This window comes from Pholis gunnellus (assembly GCF_910591455.1).
Source record: "Pholis gunnellus genome assembly, chromosome: 4".
NCBI classification, from domain to species: Eukaryota; Metazoa; Chordata; class Actinopteri; order Perciformes; family Pholidae; genus Pholis; species Pholis gunnellus.
Genome location: NC_136530.1, coordinates 2,784,280 through 2,801,523, shown reverse-complemented (window position 1 = coordinate 2,801,523; position 17,244 = coordinate 2,784,280). Strand labels below are relative to the sequence as shown.

The 17,244-nt window shown below is 41.7% G+C and overlaps 1 protein-coding gene across 2 annotated transcripts in view; it reads right to left on the bottom strand.

Moving 5' to 3' along the window:
* osbpl1a (oxysterol binding protein-like 1A) overlaps positions 1–17,238 on the bottom strand; it is a 51,749-nt gene extending 34,511 nt beyond the window's left edge. For both annotated transcript variants that reach the window (XM_079158011.1, XM_079158012.1), the window contains exons 1-18: positions 16,954–17,238; positions 13,567–13,697; positions 13,310–13,395; positions 13,154–13,228; positions 12,906–13,017; positions 12,658–12,743; positions 11,590–11,734; positions 10,645–10,712; positions 10,491–10,535; positions 10,296–10,369; positions 9,989–10,052; positions 9,795–9,896; positions 8,701–8,829; positions 8,472–8,553; positions 7,864–7,970; positions 3,584–3,746; positions 2,016–2,199; positions 209–284 (exon numbers count right to left, since the gene is read on the bottom strand). In XM_079158011.1, the coding sequence (XP_079014137.1) occupies positions 209–284; positions 2,016–2,199; positions 3,584–3,746; positions 7,864–7,970; positions 8,472–8,553; positions 8,701–8,829; positions 9,795–9,896; positions 9,989–10,052; positions 10,296–10,369; positions 10,491–10,535; positions 10,645–10,712; positions 11,590–11,734; positions 12,658–12,743; positions 12,906–13,017; positions 13,154–13,228; positions 13,310–13,395; positions 13,567–13,690 (1,722 nt within the window). In that variant the 5' untranslated portion in view covers positions 13,691–13,697; positions 16,954–17,238. The remainder of the gene's footprint in view (positions 1–208; positions 285–2,015; positions 2,200–3,583; positions 3,747–7,863; positions 7,971–8,471; positions 8,554–8,700; positions 8,830–9,794; positions 9,897–9,988; positions 10,053–10,295; positions 10,370–10,490; positions 10,536–10,644; positions 10,713–11,589; positions 11,735–12,657; positions 12,744–12,905; positions 13,018–13,153; positions 13,229–13,309; positions 13,396–13,566; positions 13,698–16,953) is intronic.
* Between the last annotated feature and the right edge of the window lie 6 nt (positions 17,239–17,244).

The following is a 17,244-nucleotide window of genomic DNA, read 5'->3' as shown; positions in this document are numbered from 1 at the left end:
TCACTCTCCTTTTAGCTCCGCTTTTGGTCTCCACCAACGCCTGAGGGAAGTCTCTGTCTCTTTAGCCGCTAAATGCTCCACTAAGTTCAACAGCGAGTCTCTGACTGCGTCTGTCTGCAGTTTGGCGTTGAGCCGGTTAGTGTGCAGAGAGTTCATCCGGAAAAGAAACGGCACATCGAGCATTACGAATAAAAACAATCATTCTCACCATTCCAATGCAGTTCCTCAGGATACTCCAGATACTGAAGTCATTTCTTGAAAACATTGGTGCAGGTAAGCTGGTCCTAGAACACACACACACACACACACACACACACACACACACACACACACACACACACACACACACACACACACACACACACACACACACACACACACACACACACACACACACACACACACACACACACACACGCATTAACACTGACATTGTCCTTGTGCTCTAAAAGTTGACACTTTTTGTTCGAGGAAATGCACCAACAGACACATAATGGCTGCAGGCGTCATATCTTATTCAAGTGAATATGGAAACAAAAGCCTTCAGCGTATTGTGTGACACACTGGAGCAAAGCCCAGAGAGACGATCATACAACGGACCAACCAAGTCAAACTATCTCAGAGCTTTTAGAGGTTGAAGTTTGGATAATAAACTTAATGCTTAAGCGTCACTAGGGACATTTTGGATTTTAAATATTTTGATCATTTTGGCTGTTTTAATGACATACATTTTAGTTTTTATTTGGAAAGTTGAACCTCAGCTCCTATAATGAGTCTATAATAAACTGTGTAACCAAAATACAGACACTCAGACCCTTAAGGACAAAAGAAACATTAATAACATTGTTGTCAAGGCCATTGTAGCATAACATCATAAAAACAGTGTCTGGGTCGTTTATCCATCATAGTTACGTTTCCTCTCCTACATGCTTCAGATATATTCATTAAACACAAAAACACCATCAACGAGGTATTCAATCAAAGCTCCAATATTTGTAAAATGTATCATAAACATGAATGTTTTAAAACAGTATTTGTCATAAATTATGATGTAAAAGACAATATATATAAAAAAACAGCAGCATTATGTAAACAAACTGGCATTTAAAGTGTTAATCGTTTGAATATGAATATTTGGGAGATATGATCCGAACTGAAGTTGGTTAAAAGGTTCAACTCAGTGAAAGTGGAAAACAATATTTACATATAGTAAATATTTTCATAGCAGTTTTAGGAGAGCAGCATCTTTGTCCTCTCAGGTAACAAGAAGGAGTTCTTAGAAAAAAAAACAACCAAAGAAATGCATCAATATCAATGTTAATAATCATCGACATATTAGTATCTCACAGACTTAAAACTAAATAAACATATTTTAAACAATAACATTTTGGTGTAATGTAAACACACATAGTTAATAATATAATAATAGATATGATCAGGACTGAAGTTGGTTGAAAGATTAAGTAAAAGTGGAAAATAATATAAATATATAATTCTAGGGCAGTCCCTCTAAGGACGTCAGAGCAACTTTTTAAAGGGATGCACAATCATTAAAACCACAAGAATGTAGCACACAAGCCACGATAAGAGGAAGGGTTAATATAATAATGGAATTTGAAATCCATCCAACTCGTCTGAACTGCACTCCAAAGCTGCCTGGAGAGATTAGCCGCCGTGGGACTGCCGACTGATTATTGCGTTACACTGTGACCTTATCAATATTTAACAGCTCCAACACAGAGCTCACTTCTTTCAATAACACTCGTTCTCTTTTTCCTTCACCGGGCCGACTCTAAATTATTCACACCGCGTAGTGGAAAGAGACCCGAGGGGACGACTCGAGGAAACAGATCGCTCGCAGCGGGTTTTTGGGGGAAAATGCGACATCCCGACACTGCTGACACAGCAATAATAGTCTGCTTTGAGGAGACGGGGCCCTTTGTTGAGTTTGTTGTTTTTGATGAGAGGTGGATAAAAGCTCGGGGGGGGTCGGGGGTCCATTTAGCACCGCTGACCTATGCTTTGTGATCCCGTTGGGTTGAGTCTCGTCCTTGTCTCCATGGTGATCCTCCCGCAGCATGCCGGTGGGGCTGCTCATCAACATGACCGAGCCTTCGTCCTCCTCCTCCTCCTCGTCCTCCTCGTAGGAATGGCTGGCCACCGTCTCAAAGCCGCTCAGGGAGATCTCCGAGTCTGATTCTGTGAGGGGGGAGAATGTATTTATTGTTGAGACGGGACAGTGTCGAGGGTGAAACGGACCGTTAGAGCAGCAGTGTGAAGGATTTAGTCGTTATTAATCCTAAATTTATGTATTCAGGGTTATATTTCTTCACCATATCACTTAACTACCATCTAAAAAAAGCCTCCGTGGGAGCGTTGGCCAGCCAACAGTGTTGGACGAGGTGTAAACTTGTTGTATGTGTGTTTTAATAAAGCCGTGTTATAAAAACACAACGATTCTTGGTCTCCGGTGATTAAACACCTAAAAACTAAGTTCTGAATATATTCCACTTCTTCCTAAATCCTACACCTTTAAAAAGGGACATGCAATCAAACTGTGCTTATTAAAAGAAGGAGATAGTAAAATGAGTCATCCAGTACCTGTGGAAATAGTGCATAGTCTGTTAATAAAGCCGACGTCCACACGTGCATGATAGCAAATAACAAATCAACCGTTACAGTTAGAAAATGCCTAATAACCGTCTGAGATAATAAAACAGTGACATTACACGGTTTGTCCACCGTTGAGCAGTGACGAACCGTCAACAACAAACAAATCCATGAGAGACAAATCAAGATTTCTCACGTTAAAAAACAAAGTCACTACCGGACGATATATTCTAATTTGTGTGTGTGATGTATCATCACTTTATTTCTTTGAACCTCCAAATCAAGTCATATTGTGCTATATATATATCAATAAAATAAGTTACTTAATTAAACTCCCAAATATCTATATTGATATCGGCCTTAAAAATCCAGCATCTCCAAGAAGAAAAATAAAACATAAAAAGTGTAATTTTTCTCATTTCTACTTTAATACAATGACTCATATTTATTTATTGAAGTATAGATGTTTGTTCTAGATTTTAGTTATTTTATGGTTAGAATATAAGTCCTTGTGGACTTCCATGAAAATAAATAAGCAAACACATCTGTAACATGTTATTCACAATGACTGCACAGCTCCACGTGAAGCTGCTCTCATAGAACTGGTTCAATAAAAGTGTCAACGCGACAGCATCACATCAGATAAAAGGTTGTTACAGATGAACTTTAAACACAAAAGAAATAAAAACAAGAACAAACACCTGTTTAGTAGCCATTCTTGACACAAGCATCAGTCAGTTTTAAATTCTCACTACACCTCATTCGTGTTAAATCAGGCTTCAAGTTATTTCAGCACAACCAGGCAACACTTTGCTCTCTTACGTCACTCTTCAGGAGCGGCAAAAAACCCCAAAAAAACCAAAGGGTAAGTATTCCAGCGTCCTACAGGGGGAATGACAGAGCAGGGCGAGTGTGAGAATCTCCCGCATCTCCTGACCCCGGAGCAGCGGTTTTGATAAACTCGTCAACTCACCAGACACGGCGTCGTGGAACTCATCCTCGCTCAGGGCGCTCCGCGGGGACGAGCCCTCGACGACGGATTGCTCAAGTTCGTGGTGCTCTGTGGCGAGAGTCTGCAGCGCCTCGGAGAGGATCTTGTTCTTCTCCACCTCCTGCTCCAATTTCAGACTGCGCACCTGAGCTCGCCCCCCCCACACACACACACACACACAAACACACACACACACACACACACACACACACACACACACACACACACACACACAACACACACACACACAGAGACTAATCAGTCATAGAAACCTTCCATCTTCTACATTTGATAACTAAGGATGTGGCCAACATTATATTCTGACTCTCATTACAGAGGACACGTGTGTGTGTCTGTGTGTGAGTGTCAGCTGTGATGCACATAAACAGCATGTTGGTCGACCGACCCTCCCCTCTGCACCGTCCTATCATTATCAGACCCACGGAGAGTGGCAGAGACCGAGCCGAGAGGCACGAGGCCGTGGTTTCTCTGTAATGGGAGGACGGCTGCCTTGACGCGCCGCTCGTCTCAAATGGCCGGCTCGAGAGAACATGATTCCCGCCGGAGGAGAGGGGCTCAGATGGCGGGTAATGGACTCAGATATAATCCATTAGCCTGAAACCCTGGCTTTTATACAAGACGCTATAGTGCTTCTTTTGTAAACACAATGTGTAAATATTAAGTGCAGAGAACGACAAAAGAGGCGCTTTCAAAGAAACAAAAGAGGGAACATCTGGGCCTCGTGCAACATGCTCTTAATTTTCTGTTCGGAGAAAAAAAATAAGAATAAAAAGAGAAAAAAATAATAAGTCAGATGCAACCAAACGTTCTTAGCAAGCCCACAGTGGGGCTTTAAAACACTATATATGGGCAGGTGTTGTGCCGTGTGCAAAAACTCTGCCACATGCCAACAATATGTAAGAGATGCAAAAAAACAAACTAAAAGCCTGCAAGACAAAAAAAAAAAAACAGAAGAAGAACCTCAGCAGCAGTGACGCTGAGGGTGCTGTTAAATCATTTACATCTTTTTGTCACTACTGGTGTTACAGGAACATCAAAAAGCATCAAAGACTAGTATGTAAATGACTACCATAGAGGGTCAGCATCAGTCCGCTCCGCTCCAGCTGTTTAAAGCGCCGCAACGCTGTTCGCCAGGAGTTTGCCAGTAACCGCTCTTCAAAAGAAGCGTCCACTTTACGATCTTCTCAAGGGGATTGAGTTTGTCAATCTTTGTCAGTGAAGACGGTTGAATATGGCGTCTGTGTTGAAAACAGGAACTCAAGACTTTCTCAATATTGTGTTGCTCCTGCGGAAGTTGTTTTCTTGAGACTAAACCCAGTTTGAATCATTGGGAAGAAAGAGTTCAAACGCTTTAGTAAGTCACTGAAACGTATTACAGACAAGAACGCTCTCAAGCTGGTTGCTTTACTTTACAGCTTGACGTTATTTTGAGCCCAGCTGCGTATGGTTTATCTGTGTATTTTAATTTCATTTATTGTATGTTTGTCATTTGTGCTTGCTTTGTTTATGATCTTGCTCAACTCGAGGCAGGAGTACTTTTGTTGATTGTATTTGCTATATCCTCCAAAACACAACAACCCTGTTATCTTCTTCTTCTTCATCTTCTTTGCAAACCATGAGTGGGTGAAGACATTTACGTTACGCCGACACACAAAGTATGAATTGACTTTTAGCCATTCAGAAGCTGAACGAACCCGAGATAATTCAAGTGGTTTTATAGTCTGAACTGGGATCAATGGAACAATAGTAGTCCACAAATGTAATAATCCAATCATTATAATCTAAAACATAGAATTATCTAAATTGGATTATTTATTATTCATGCATTGTTGTGGACTGTGAAAATGATGTATTTTGTATTTTGTATCTGGTAAAATAAGGTAACATTGGTAAATCCCCAAAATCAATGGTTTATAACGAAATAAACAACAAATCGTAGTTGCAAACACAAACTAGAGGCCTTTCGTTAGTATTTGGCCTCCTGCGGGAGGTCGTCTGATCGTAAACCATCGACCACATGATGGTGACCAGGAGGAGCGCAGGCGAGGTTAAGTGGGGAGAAAGTGCTGCATCACGGCAGACTGCAGATCACTCGCCAACATTACAATACACTGAACTTTAAAGAGGAGATTCCTGCTGCTTGACAACTACACAGGTGGTGTTAAGTGCAAAACCCAGCGCTGCTGGAGCTGGAAGTGATTCGGTATCCTGTCCCCCCGCAGACCCCGCAGACCCCGCCAGCTTCATCCACGCTGCAATACCATCGCGTGAGATATGCAGTCTGCGTGTCGGGAGCTCTTCCTATAGAGCCCGAGGTCTATTCATGGTGAGAGCTCTGAGACCCCCGTGAGCCTTTTATCGGGAGCTCTGCCTCTGCAGATTGCAGTTCAAAAGGCTGCGCAACTGAGGGCTCGATGGCCCGGCACAGGTGTAGACCCTGAAAGCTCCGGACTGGGCTGTCAAAACCGGAACATTCAAATGGGGGCAGCAGCGCCGTCCCGTCTAAAGACCCTCAGGGGAAATATTCAAATATCTTGTTTGGAGTGAGATGAAGCTGCGTAGGTGTACTAATAATTCAAGTATTTAACATTTTTGTCCGCGTCTTTGTTTTTTCTATGACTAAAAAAAAGGCAGAGTCGTGTTTAAGAGGACTGAATCCGTGCATTATCACGTGGAGGTGAACACCCCTCGATTTACATATTCAACAACTCAAGTGTGCGCTGCGTTCAAACACCGCAGCGCTTCATAAGCAGCAGCGCTGTAGTTCGTATCGCGGGTGAACAATCAGCAGACAGCAGACAGCGACTAATGTGATGTTCAGAGAGAAATCTGGTTCAGAGAGTGACGCACATGAACCAAAAGAATGAACACTCTCAGCCAACTAAGTTTTGTGTTACAGCCCACAGAATTGAGATGGAAGATTATGAATGTAATAAAAAGATCAGACATGCTTTCTTTGATATTCCCCTTAACAAACGTCTTTATATATAGCTTCAGCACACAGACTTCTGAGAGAATCAGCCCGTCAAACAAACATCATTTCCCCCCTCCTCCGTTTACAACAGCAGGGCAACAGCAAGAGCTCAATATCGGCATTGAATCAAGTTTCTTTCCTCCGTTCTTTACGTTTGATCGCCTGGTTTCACCCACGCACCCCCGCTCACTTTGCAAAGGGGCGTCTTTGACGGGGCCGATCACACCGAGACGCGTCGCAACAGTCTCGTGATTACTTTTTCACCCATTTGATGAAATAGCTTCATTTCTTAGATATATTTTTGCATAACGCCCTCCGCTGTAGAGCACTGTTTGTGTGCTGCTGTTAATTGCAGCTGAGCCAGAATGCGACTGGGCATTCGGCCAGTGTTGTAAAAAATCCTGCTGGCTCATCGCTGTTTGCCTTTTTGTGTTTACATATCTAGTAGTCGCACTAATGAAATTTCACGACGTAATGCCTGAAATAATTCCAAGTTCAAGTATCCGACAGATTTACAATGAGCTGTTGGTTTACACACAGGAACCTCAGAAGGGCAGAGCCTCCTGCACCAGAAGCCAGAAAAGGGATCTCATTATGTGAATCACCATGTAAACACTGTGTTTAGAGAAGTGATGTATAAATACAAACGTTACATCATTACAGAGCTGATGTACAGGGCTGGTGCTTGTTGTGAGCTATAAGCGGTGCCATCTATTTGTCCTTCCTGGAGGGATGTAATCCATCCTCTAAATCCTGCCATTATAATCAAATCCATTGAATCACGCACAAAGAAGAAACCCCATCAGACAGCTTATAATCACAGCACTCCACTGAGCTGCCTTCATAAAGAGGTGTGAACAGTGCCGCCGCTTTCTTATTCCTTCACTGTACATCGGAGGCTCACGGCCTGGAAGGATCCTCTTGATTACAGTGTTTATAGTCAGCATCTTTTAAAAGGTCAGGTCACTCAAATCACAAAGAATATATGATATATAAATATGTTTTCTTACTCAGCCCTCATTTACACTTGAACAATGTAACACTTATGTTTCTTTACATCTGTTTTATTGAGGCGAGTTTCAGAGCTGAATAATTCCAAATATCCACATTGAAATGTTCTCTTATAATTTGATCGAGCTCCTATAACAACCTGTGTTCTGCTATTATGGGTTGTGAAGAATTAAATCCTGATAATCGACGGTACAGTTGACTTCTGAGAGGAATTCAAACAAAGACACAGATGTGTGGAGGGGAAGCCGGCACTCACCCCTTCCTGTCTGGAGAGGAGGCCGAGACAGACTCCGAGACCGGAACTGGTCTCGCTGGACAACTCGCTGATTTCTTGTAATTTCTGGGTCACGGCGGACGGAAACTCTGAGGGGACAAACGCACCAATGAGGGACCACAAAGTAATGAGTGTCAAAAACAAACAAAAGCCCTCCTGGCAGGAGGCTGCGGTCCATCAGGACCGAGACCTCACTGCTGTAGTGAGGTCCCCCAGGACAACTTCCTGTTACACACCCTTGCACATCCTTTCTATGTTTCTATATTTAAATATACTTGCCACTTTTATAACATACAGTACTTGTTTTAAAGTACCGTTATCTGTTTGCTTGTTACCAAATATTATTGTAAATGTTTCTATTTTTAAATGATGTCTTGATTATTGTTCATTGTTCATTGTTACGCACCAGTCACCAAGAAACAGACTCTTAATTATAAGGACTTCAGAAGTTATTCTATCAAAACTGTGCATTTGAATCTGCTCAATGAGTGGACATTTTAATTTCCACTCTTCAATCGTTTCTCCTCTGTTGCGTCTATTATAACATAAATATTAAAGAATGTAATTGACAACGAAGCAGCAGGTTTTACTTTCCGCCAGCCCGTCGTCTCTCAGCATGGACAGGAAAGCTTCCACCTCCTTCTCCAGTTTCTTCTGGTTGGCGTCCGCCGCCTGGTTTCAGAGAGATGAGAGGAAACTGCAGATAAACAAAAGCAGCGCAGGGTGGGAGGACTGGGGGGGGGCTTTCTAGTTCTGCCAGAACCCTGTGGATCACTATTCTGACATGCTCATTATGGATGTTCTTTGGTTTACAGCCACCTGTAGTGAGTCCGTTAGCTCCCCGAGTGACTTCGCTTCGTCCTCGTCCTCGTCTTCCTCGCTGCCTTGCTCCTGGGAGCAGTAGTGTGTGCTGTAGGCGGAGTGCTCCTCCAGCGCGTCCAGCCAGCCCTGGAAGACAACAACACATTCAAGCTTCTGTCTGTGACTCGAGAGGTTTTGAGATATTGATGCTCAACGTTCTTAAATCCTACACAGCAAATCTTACAGAAGTCCTCTTTTATTGGTCAAAATGACGAAAGTATTCAAAATATAGAATATCAAAAATCATACCACATTTTTAAACGGGAGTTTCTAGATCAGGTGTTTGCGAATCAAATGTATTATTGAGAACTCGTCTTCTGTTTGGAATCTTAAGGCTGCAGAAATGTTTTTAAGTTCTTTGGACCAAACCCAAGTCGAACCGCTAGTCTTTTAGAAAATAACACAAGCCTCTAACTTTGGTCATTTGTTATTAACATTACAAAGATTAGTTTAGATGGACGGGCACACAGGCTTGTGGCATGCTGGGAAAAAAAAAATCCAAAGCTCTGAAAGGCAAATTGGGCGGAAAGTAGGCGATGTGCTGGAGATGAAGAGGGGACAGAGAATAGATTCATTCAGTTTATACTGAAAGGCTATTTTCCCTCATCTGAATTTAGAGATCTTTACATTTTATTCTGGAGCCAGCAGCTGCAACTGAAAGTGTGAATTAGTTTATACAGCACACATCCTAGTTATATTATTAATTATTCATGACAGTTTGGCAGCTTCATAAGGCAAATATACAGTAAATATCCCAAAAGTATCAGAAATATTTGTAAAAGTTGTGAAAAGAAAAATGTGTTAACCAGGAGTTAAAAAATGTTCGTAAAAGATCTGAACATTTTCAAATATTATTAGTAAAAGATATGAAAAGAAACAATGAAAGATGTGTGAACAAAAGTTGAAGAAATATCTGAAAAATATACCAAAGATTGGTGCTTTATATGTGAAACCTTCTAGAACCAAGTTAGAGAACGACTTAGGAGCCTTTTACAGTAATGTAAGACAGAGACAAAATGTTAATTAACAGCCTGAGGAGAAATTAAACATACTTTTGCCGTTGCCTCCGGGTCGTTTTTAGGTGATACTTTGAAGTGATGCATGCTGTCATCGAAGCACTTGAGGGTAAAAAAGCAGCTGTCTTTGGCTCGGAGCTGCAAAACGAGAACATCGAAAAACATCCCCGTGTGCAAAAGTTGCGCTTACACAAATGAAACACAGCAATGTACCGTAGTGCAACTCTTACCAAACACTGAGCATGTGTCAGCGACTTGCAGCCTTGCCTTCTCACATTGGCTGCTGCATCCGACCTTCACATATATATATATACGTATATATGAGAGAGATGGAGAGAGAGAGGAGAGAGAGAGGTGAGGTCCTGACACATTTCTAATGGTGGTACAGAAGACAGATAGACCCGTTAAAAAAATAGAAGGATTCTGTCACTTCCAGCGTCTCTCTAATCAATAGTGTTCAGTGCTTCCATTTATCTGTTGCTGACATCTTTTCATGTGATTCAAGGAGCACAGGGCAAGGTGAGAGCTGCCACCTACTGCTTTGAGTACCAGGATAAAACCCCGTCTTGGAGGACGACCCAGTAGGAGCGCCAGCCAAAAAATCTGGAGCTCTGCGGGACGCACAAGAGAAGAATCAGCAGTCTGAATATCTGTGATTTTCTATTATTGTTCAGTTCTTTTCTGATTTCTATGGCGGCTGAGAGAGAGAGAGAGCACAGCAGCATGTCGCACCTTCCAGAGGAGTCCCTCGCACTTCTTGACATGGCGGGTCATACCCTGCAAGGAGCGCAGATGAGAAACACGAAGGATGCACAACAAAACAAATCAAGACAACAAAATCAAAGCAACTTTAGAAAGCCCGACCGTCGACTGAGCGAGCACTCACCCGATGAGCGTTGCCTTCAAGGACCAGCTTCATTGCTGAATCACTAGCGAGGTCGAACGCTGTCTGGCCTGTGAGTTGTGGACAAACAAGACGAGTGGGGCTTTAGTACAAAAGAACACACAAATACAGAAGGAAAGAAATACTGATTTCATGATATTTAAAACTATTGCTATGAGTCAGAGTTGAATCACAAACCTTAAACCTTTGCGGTCAAAACAAGCTGGCAACTTAACCAAACATGCTAACCAAATGTAACATTCAATGGTTTAAAACAAGTTGGGAAGAAAGCAACGTGATGTAAAGTCTTACAACCTTCCATGTGCTATATGTGACGTGACTCTTGAGTGTGTTTACAAATACTTTATAAACACGTTCATAAATAACGTTAAAACGGTAAAACTACCACTTTGAATATTAATATGACCTTGAACATAACCTAGCCCTTTCAGAGGCAATATACGAAATCCTCTTAATGTGAGTGATGAAGTGGTGAAGTTTCATGGTGATATCTATGAGTTCATGTTTTGACCCTATTCACATTTTGGAAATGTAAGAAAATCAGCACATATTTAATAAGACAATGCTAAATTTGCATATTTTAACATAACATTTCAAAAAACAAACAATTGTCTCAATGTAAGCCATCACATCTATTTGCACATTTCTTTTAAATATATTTTTCTTACAATTTACAATGTTCTTATTGCCAAAAACCCATTAAAATCAACAATGTGCATCCTGTTGCTCTGACCCTCCAGCACATTGCAGCCAACAGTGAGGTTAATTGATGTGTTTGTGGCACAGAGGAATAAACTACACGGGGAATTATTATTAGCAGGATAAATCCATTGTTGATTTTGGTCTTTTCGTGGGCAGAATAAAGACAGCGTTTCCTTTAAACACAGGAGCGATTCATGATAGCCATCTCGAGCCAATGACTCGTACCTTTCTTGTTCTCGACGTTGGGGCTGGCTCCACTTTTGAGCAGCTTCAGGGCGCTCTGCTTCTGGCCTCGATAGGCTGCAGAGTGAAGCGGAGTGTTTCCCAGCAGATCTGTGCAGTTGATATCTGGGGTCTTCTTCCTGCTGAGCTGCAGCAAACACACAGGACAAAAAAAACAGATGGATTGTCTGACGCCAAATGTCCCGCAGGTCGTTATTGTTCTGCTCAGAACTGAACTGACTGTGATTTCTTACTCCGTCTCCAAGAGCTGGAAAAAGTTAAGGCTGCTCAAAACCCTTCTGCCAGTATCCATTTTTGTGTGTTTCTTTTGGCAAATATTGTAAAAACATATATTACATTTTTCCTTAGAGCAGGTTTTAATGGACAATGTGCTGCAGTCACTGAGATTTAAAGGGCGTAGTCGACTGTATACTAGTCTTTATACTAGACTGTGAGCATGCTAACATGCTTAAAGTAATAATAATAATAATAATAATAATAAAAAACGGTATATAGACAGTATATAAGAAGGGTTAAGGTTAGAGTTTGTCATTTTGGCTGTAACCATCTTGGTTTTTGGTCGTCGCCATATTGTTTTTTGCAACCAGAAGTGACACAAGTGGGTGGAGCTAAGTACAACCCACCGCTGAATGAGACATTATTATGCAACCAAAATGTTACAATTAACTTCCATGAAGTGAAAACCCACCATGAAAGGGTTAAAATTCTAGGATGAAAACATGGACAACGCCATGGTATGGTAGACCTGTCAATCCCCATGTAGCCCCGCCCCTAAAGCATCCCCTGCTTTATGGTCTGTTTGACTCTAAATGGACCATCATTTACTAAATGAACATCATGCTGTATTGAAGAAGACTTGAAACTAGAGATTGAGACCATAAACTCATGTTTACAATGTTTACTGAGGTAATAAATCAAGAGAGAAGTAGAGTCATTTTCTCATAGACTTCTATACAACCAGAGGAGTCGCCCCCTGGTGGACACTAGAGAGACTGCAGCTTTAACACATGAAGCATCGGCTTCTCTTTTCAGAACCCGAGTTGCACTAACCAGCTGAGTTAAAGTCGAAAGGTTTCCTTCTCGTGCAGCTTCCAGGAGTTCCTCCTCCAGTTTCCTCTCCTCCGTTCTCTCGGCCGCTTGTGTCAGTAAAATGATGGGATGTGCAAGAGAACAAGTGGGACGATTTTAGAATCCATACATCATACAAACAACTTGTATGGCTGAATATTAAAACATCGAACGTGAAGATCGATACATTTGTTTCCATGAAATTAGAGGACGGCGTGTGTCTCTCTCACCTTCCAACATGCCTCTGATCTCTGCATTTTGAGTGACATCTTTGGGAATCTGAGCTGTCCCATTGATGACAGTAGCACATGCATCATAGTGCAGCAGCAGCATGACAACCTCCTGATCAATACGTGATTGATTGTTTCATTGATTGATTGATTGACTGGATGAATAAATGCATGCACACAACCATACTATCAACAAAGAGACAAGAAAGAGTAGAAAGAGACTTAGAATCGGAGTGGCGTTGAGGTACCTTTCTTCCTGTGAAGGCAGCTTTGTGCAGCGGTGAATCGCCGACATTATTGGGCAGGTTAACGTCTGCACCTGCCTGTATGTGGGGTTACAACGCACACGTTAGCCTTTTAGCTAAAAATAACTTAGTTTTTTAGTGTGTGTAAAGAAACTCTACCTTCAGTAATTCCTCCACCACATCTTTGTGTCCAAAGTAACAGGCCAAGTGAAGAGGCGCCCATCCAAGATTAGACTTCCTCTTACCTTAGACAACAGTACACACTGTGTTACACACACACACACACACACACACACACACACACACACACACACACACACACACACACACACACACACACACACACACACACACACACACACACACACACACACACACACACACACACAGTTTCCTGAAAAGTGTTGCTCGTGTACCTCTGCAGTTTATGTTGATGTGCGTTTCCTCTCTTATCGTGGACATGAGGAGCCTCTGAATTCCCGGCAGATCTCCGTTCCGGGCGAATTGCAGGAACCGCTCCTCCGGCTCCAGCTCCTCCATGGATCCCCTGCAGAGGAAACGCAGAGAAAAGATGCTTTTCATTTCTGTGACTCGACCGTAATCAAAAAGAGGCTTTCAGAAGGACACGTGCACAGAAAGTCCCTGAAAAGAAAAACCTAGAAGCTATAGGAAGTTCATGCTTATTACGAATCACTTAGAGCTAAATGGCAAGAAAACGGATGATGAGCCTGAAGGTTTTTCTCTGGAAGCAACATTTGAGTACTTGGTAAGAAAACGTTGAATCCTAGTTCAAGTGTTTTAATGTGCCACTTTCAAAAAGTTAAGGAACTCACAAGAGATAGATTAAAACTAGAATAACCGCCTCGCTTTTCTTTACCTCCGCCAACCAGTCAAGTTGCAGTTTACATGCAGGTCTGTTCCAAACGTCATCATTTTAATATCATCATCTAAATATACATTTGTGTGAAATTGTCATAATTATCCCATGAATTCTTGAGTTATGGCCAAAAGATGTTTTTTTGTGAGGTCACATTGACCTTTGACCCCCAAATTCTTATCACTTCATCTTCGAGTCCAAGTGGATGTTCGTGCCAAATTTGAAGAAGATTGAAGAAATAAAGAAGAGACTGATTGCAGCGGTGACAAGCGCTGGCAAACGCCCGCTGCTCTGATTGGCTCGTGGGACACAAGCCCAATTTTTCTTCTTCTCTACTTTCTCAGTGCACAGCGGGTTCTGGCTGTTGGTTATTTTCCCGTCCGTTATTTGTCTCCAGAATCCAAAAGGCAGCTCCGTCCTTTAAAATCCTGCTACGCAGCTAAACTAAATAAATAAATAAATCATTTGACACAGTTCAAAGCTCCACAAAACGATTCGCTACCAGCTTCGTTACATTTTTAGCATCAATGGATGTTGAATTACTTGCTTTGTTTAGGTCAATGTGGGACAAATTACAACACTAAGCAATTATTAAGCTTCGTTGGCCCCACTTGTTTAATTCCATAGACTGAGAGTAAATCGAGAGATTAGATTAAAAATCATAATAAATGAGTGAAAATACAAATTAAAATCAGGATTTTGAATATTTAAGAATGAAAATGCTAAAGAAAGCTCTAAATGTATCCTGATCATAATGTAGTGTAATCACAGTCCACAGGTGTTTTTCCATTGATCGTAGAGTTAAGCAGACAGACAGGCTGAGTAACAGTTAGTCACATGCTTTTCAATCCCAGGTAAACCTGTTTGAGTGCCAGACGGGGCTTTCTTCGTTTGCAGATGTCTGATTTTGTCACCTGTTGTTGACGTGGTTCATTAATTCTTCGCCATGGCCATGTGACATTCCATAACATTCCATAAAGCAAACGTTCTCTTTCTTCCCTCCTCTCTGCATACCAGCGTTTTACCGCAAATATAGAACGTCATGTGGACTTGGACTGTATAAAGGGGAAAGGAATGACTTGTTTCCTTCCTGTAAAGCTGGTCCGGTGACTGCCACCTTTTGTAATCATGACAGTTGCTTTTCCCCCCCAACAGTCTGACAAAACACACTCTTGTGACTTTTCTTCCTCACGTGTCCTAATGACGGATGATGACTTATTAAGAAATACAACCCGAGACGACTCCTCCAGGCCGAGATTTGAAGAGTCACTTTAAAAAAGGAGCTTTCCGTGGTTTTACACATCAAGGGAGTTCAACACTAGAGTGGAGAAGGTGTGGCTGACAATCCCAACTGCCTAGGGTCTAATAACCAGGTGCAGAGTAAAGTACTTAGTTCCCCGATCAGCAACAACTGTTAGCTTCTACTAATGGACTATTTTGACATTTACATAATCTTTAAACTTTTACATTTGCTTCTCCAGATCCAACAGAGTGAGCATGAGAATACATGTACTGGGAACAAAGAAAAAGACTCTTCTCGAACTCAAATCCAACCACTTGTGGGCTAAATTTGTGATGTAAATGATTCTGAAGTGATGCCAGCTGTGACATGAAACGAGCTGATGTGTCATTAGAATAACACACGGGAGAAGGAAATGTACTGGAGGAGACGAGGACACATGGGAGGACATTTGGAGTGATGCCAAAAGAAAAGTATCCATCTGTACTCGAACAAAAGCCATCCAATTCTGAATTTACACATACACATACATTATCCCCTAATAACAGGCATTATCTTAACCCCTCACTTTCTCCTCTGCGTCTCTGGAACAGGTATGCCTCCGGTCATGTGCTAAATTACAGAAGTATTGGTCTGTAACACCATACGAAATGGAAAACAAAACTAAAATCTGACGAAGAATTAGATCCAATGTCTTTGGTTTTTGGGCCTCCCAAACAGGAATGTGTCTACTGTTGCCAGCAGAAGATTATTTGACATTGTTACTTGTGATAAGGGCCTTTCTTCTGTGTAAAGTTAAAGTTGCACTGGTTCCTTTGGAATGTTGGACCTGATTCTTCTTCTCTTATTTTACAACATGAACTCATGTAACCTGTGATTGAACTCATGCAACACGGACTGTTTCCTGTGATCTCCGAGTGGTGGAAGAAGTGCTCAGATCTTTAACTTAAGTAAATGTAGCCAAACCACAGTGTAGATATACTCCGTTAGATCCTGCGTTCAAAACGTCACTAAAGTTTAAGCACAAAAGTATTAGCACCAAAATAAACTTAAAGTTGAAAAAGAGAAAGTTATCACTTTGCAGAATGCCCCGTTTCAGACAAATGCACGTCACATAACAATGCATCATAATGTACAGTAGTCGGTTTGGTGAATATATTTAGAATTATTACTCTGAATCTACGATGTAACCAGTAATTAAAAAGTATCACATAAACTGAGATTTAGTGGAGTAGAAGCATAAAGCAGCAGAAGATGGGAATACTCAAGTGAAGTACAAGTACCTCACAATCGTACCAAAGTACTTGACAGGGCTGGGTGATATGGATTTGGTTTGAGGGCCTCTGTGACAATGTAGTACAAGAGTCTCCTGAATGATGATACAACTTATATTAATATTCTCACTTCTTTCATTGTTTCTGCACATATTGTAAAGGGTCAATATTGCATAACTTTGTAAATATAATCTTATATTCTGCTTTACGGTTTCCTTTGTAACATCTGCCTCTTTGGGACTGCAGATGAAAAACAACCTCTTGGCTAATAACTTCTGGCGCATTTACAGCAATTTTGTATTAATGTGCACTGTCCCTTATCAAATAAACCAATCAAATAAATAAATATATTGTTTAAAAAAAAAAAAAAAATCTAACACATCAGCAGCTTATCAGCAAACATGACACTTACTGCTTCCACTGCTCCAGTCCTGAGAAGTAACAATCCAGAGCAGTTCACGCGCACACACAGGCCCCTCTGTGGAGCTGCATGTGATGTTTTAAGCCCCTCTTGAGCCGCTTCCTGCTGCCCTACTGCAGCACGAGCCGCAGACACATCACGCTGTCACGTTCCGCATCACGCTGTCACGTCAAACATCACGCTGTCACTCAATCATCCCCCGATTGTCGTCTTTGAGGTGACCGATGGCGAAATACAGCTGCCTGTCTCTGACACACACACACACACACACGCGCGCGCGTC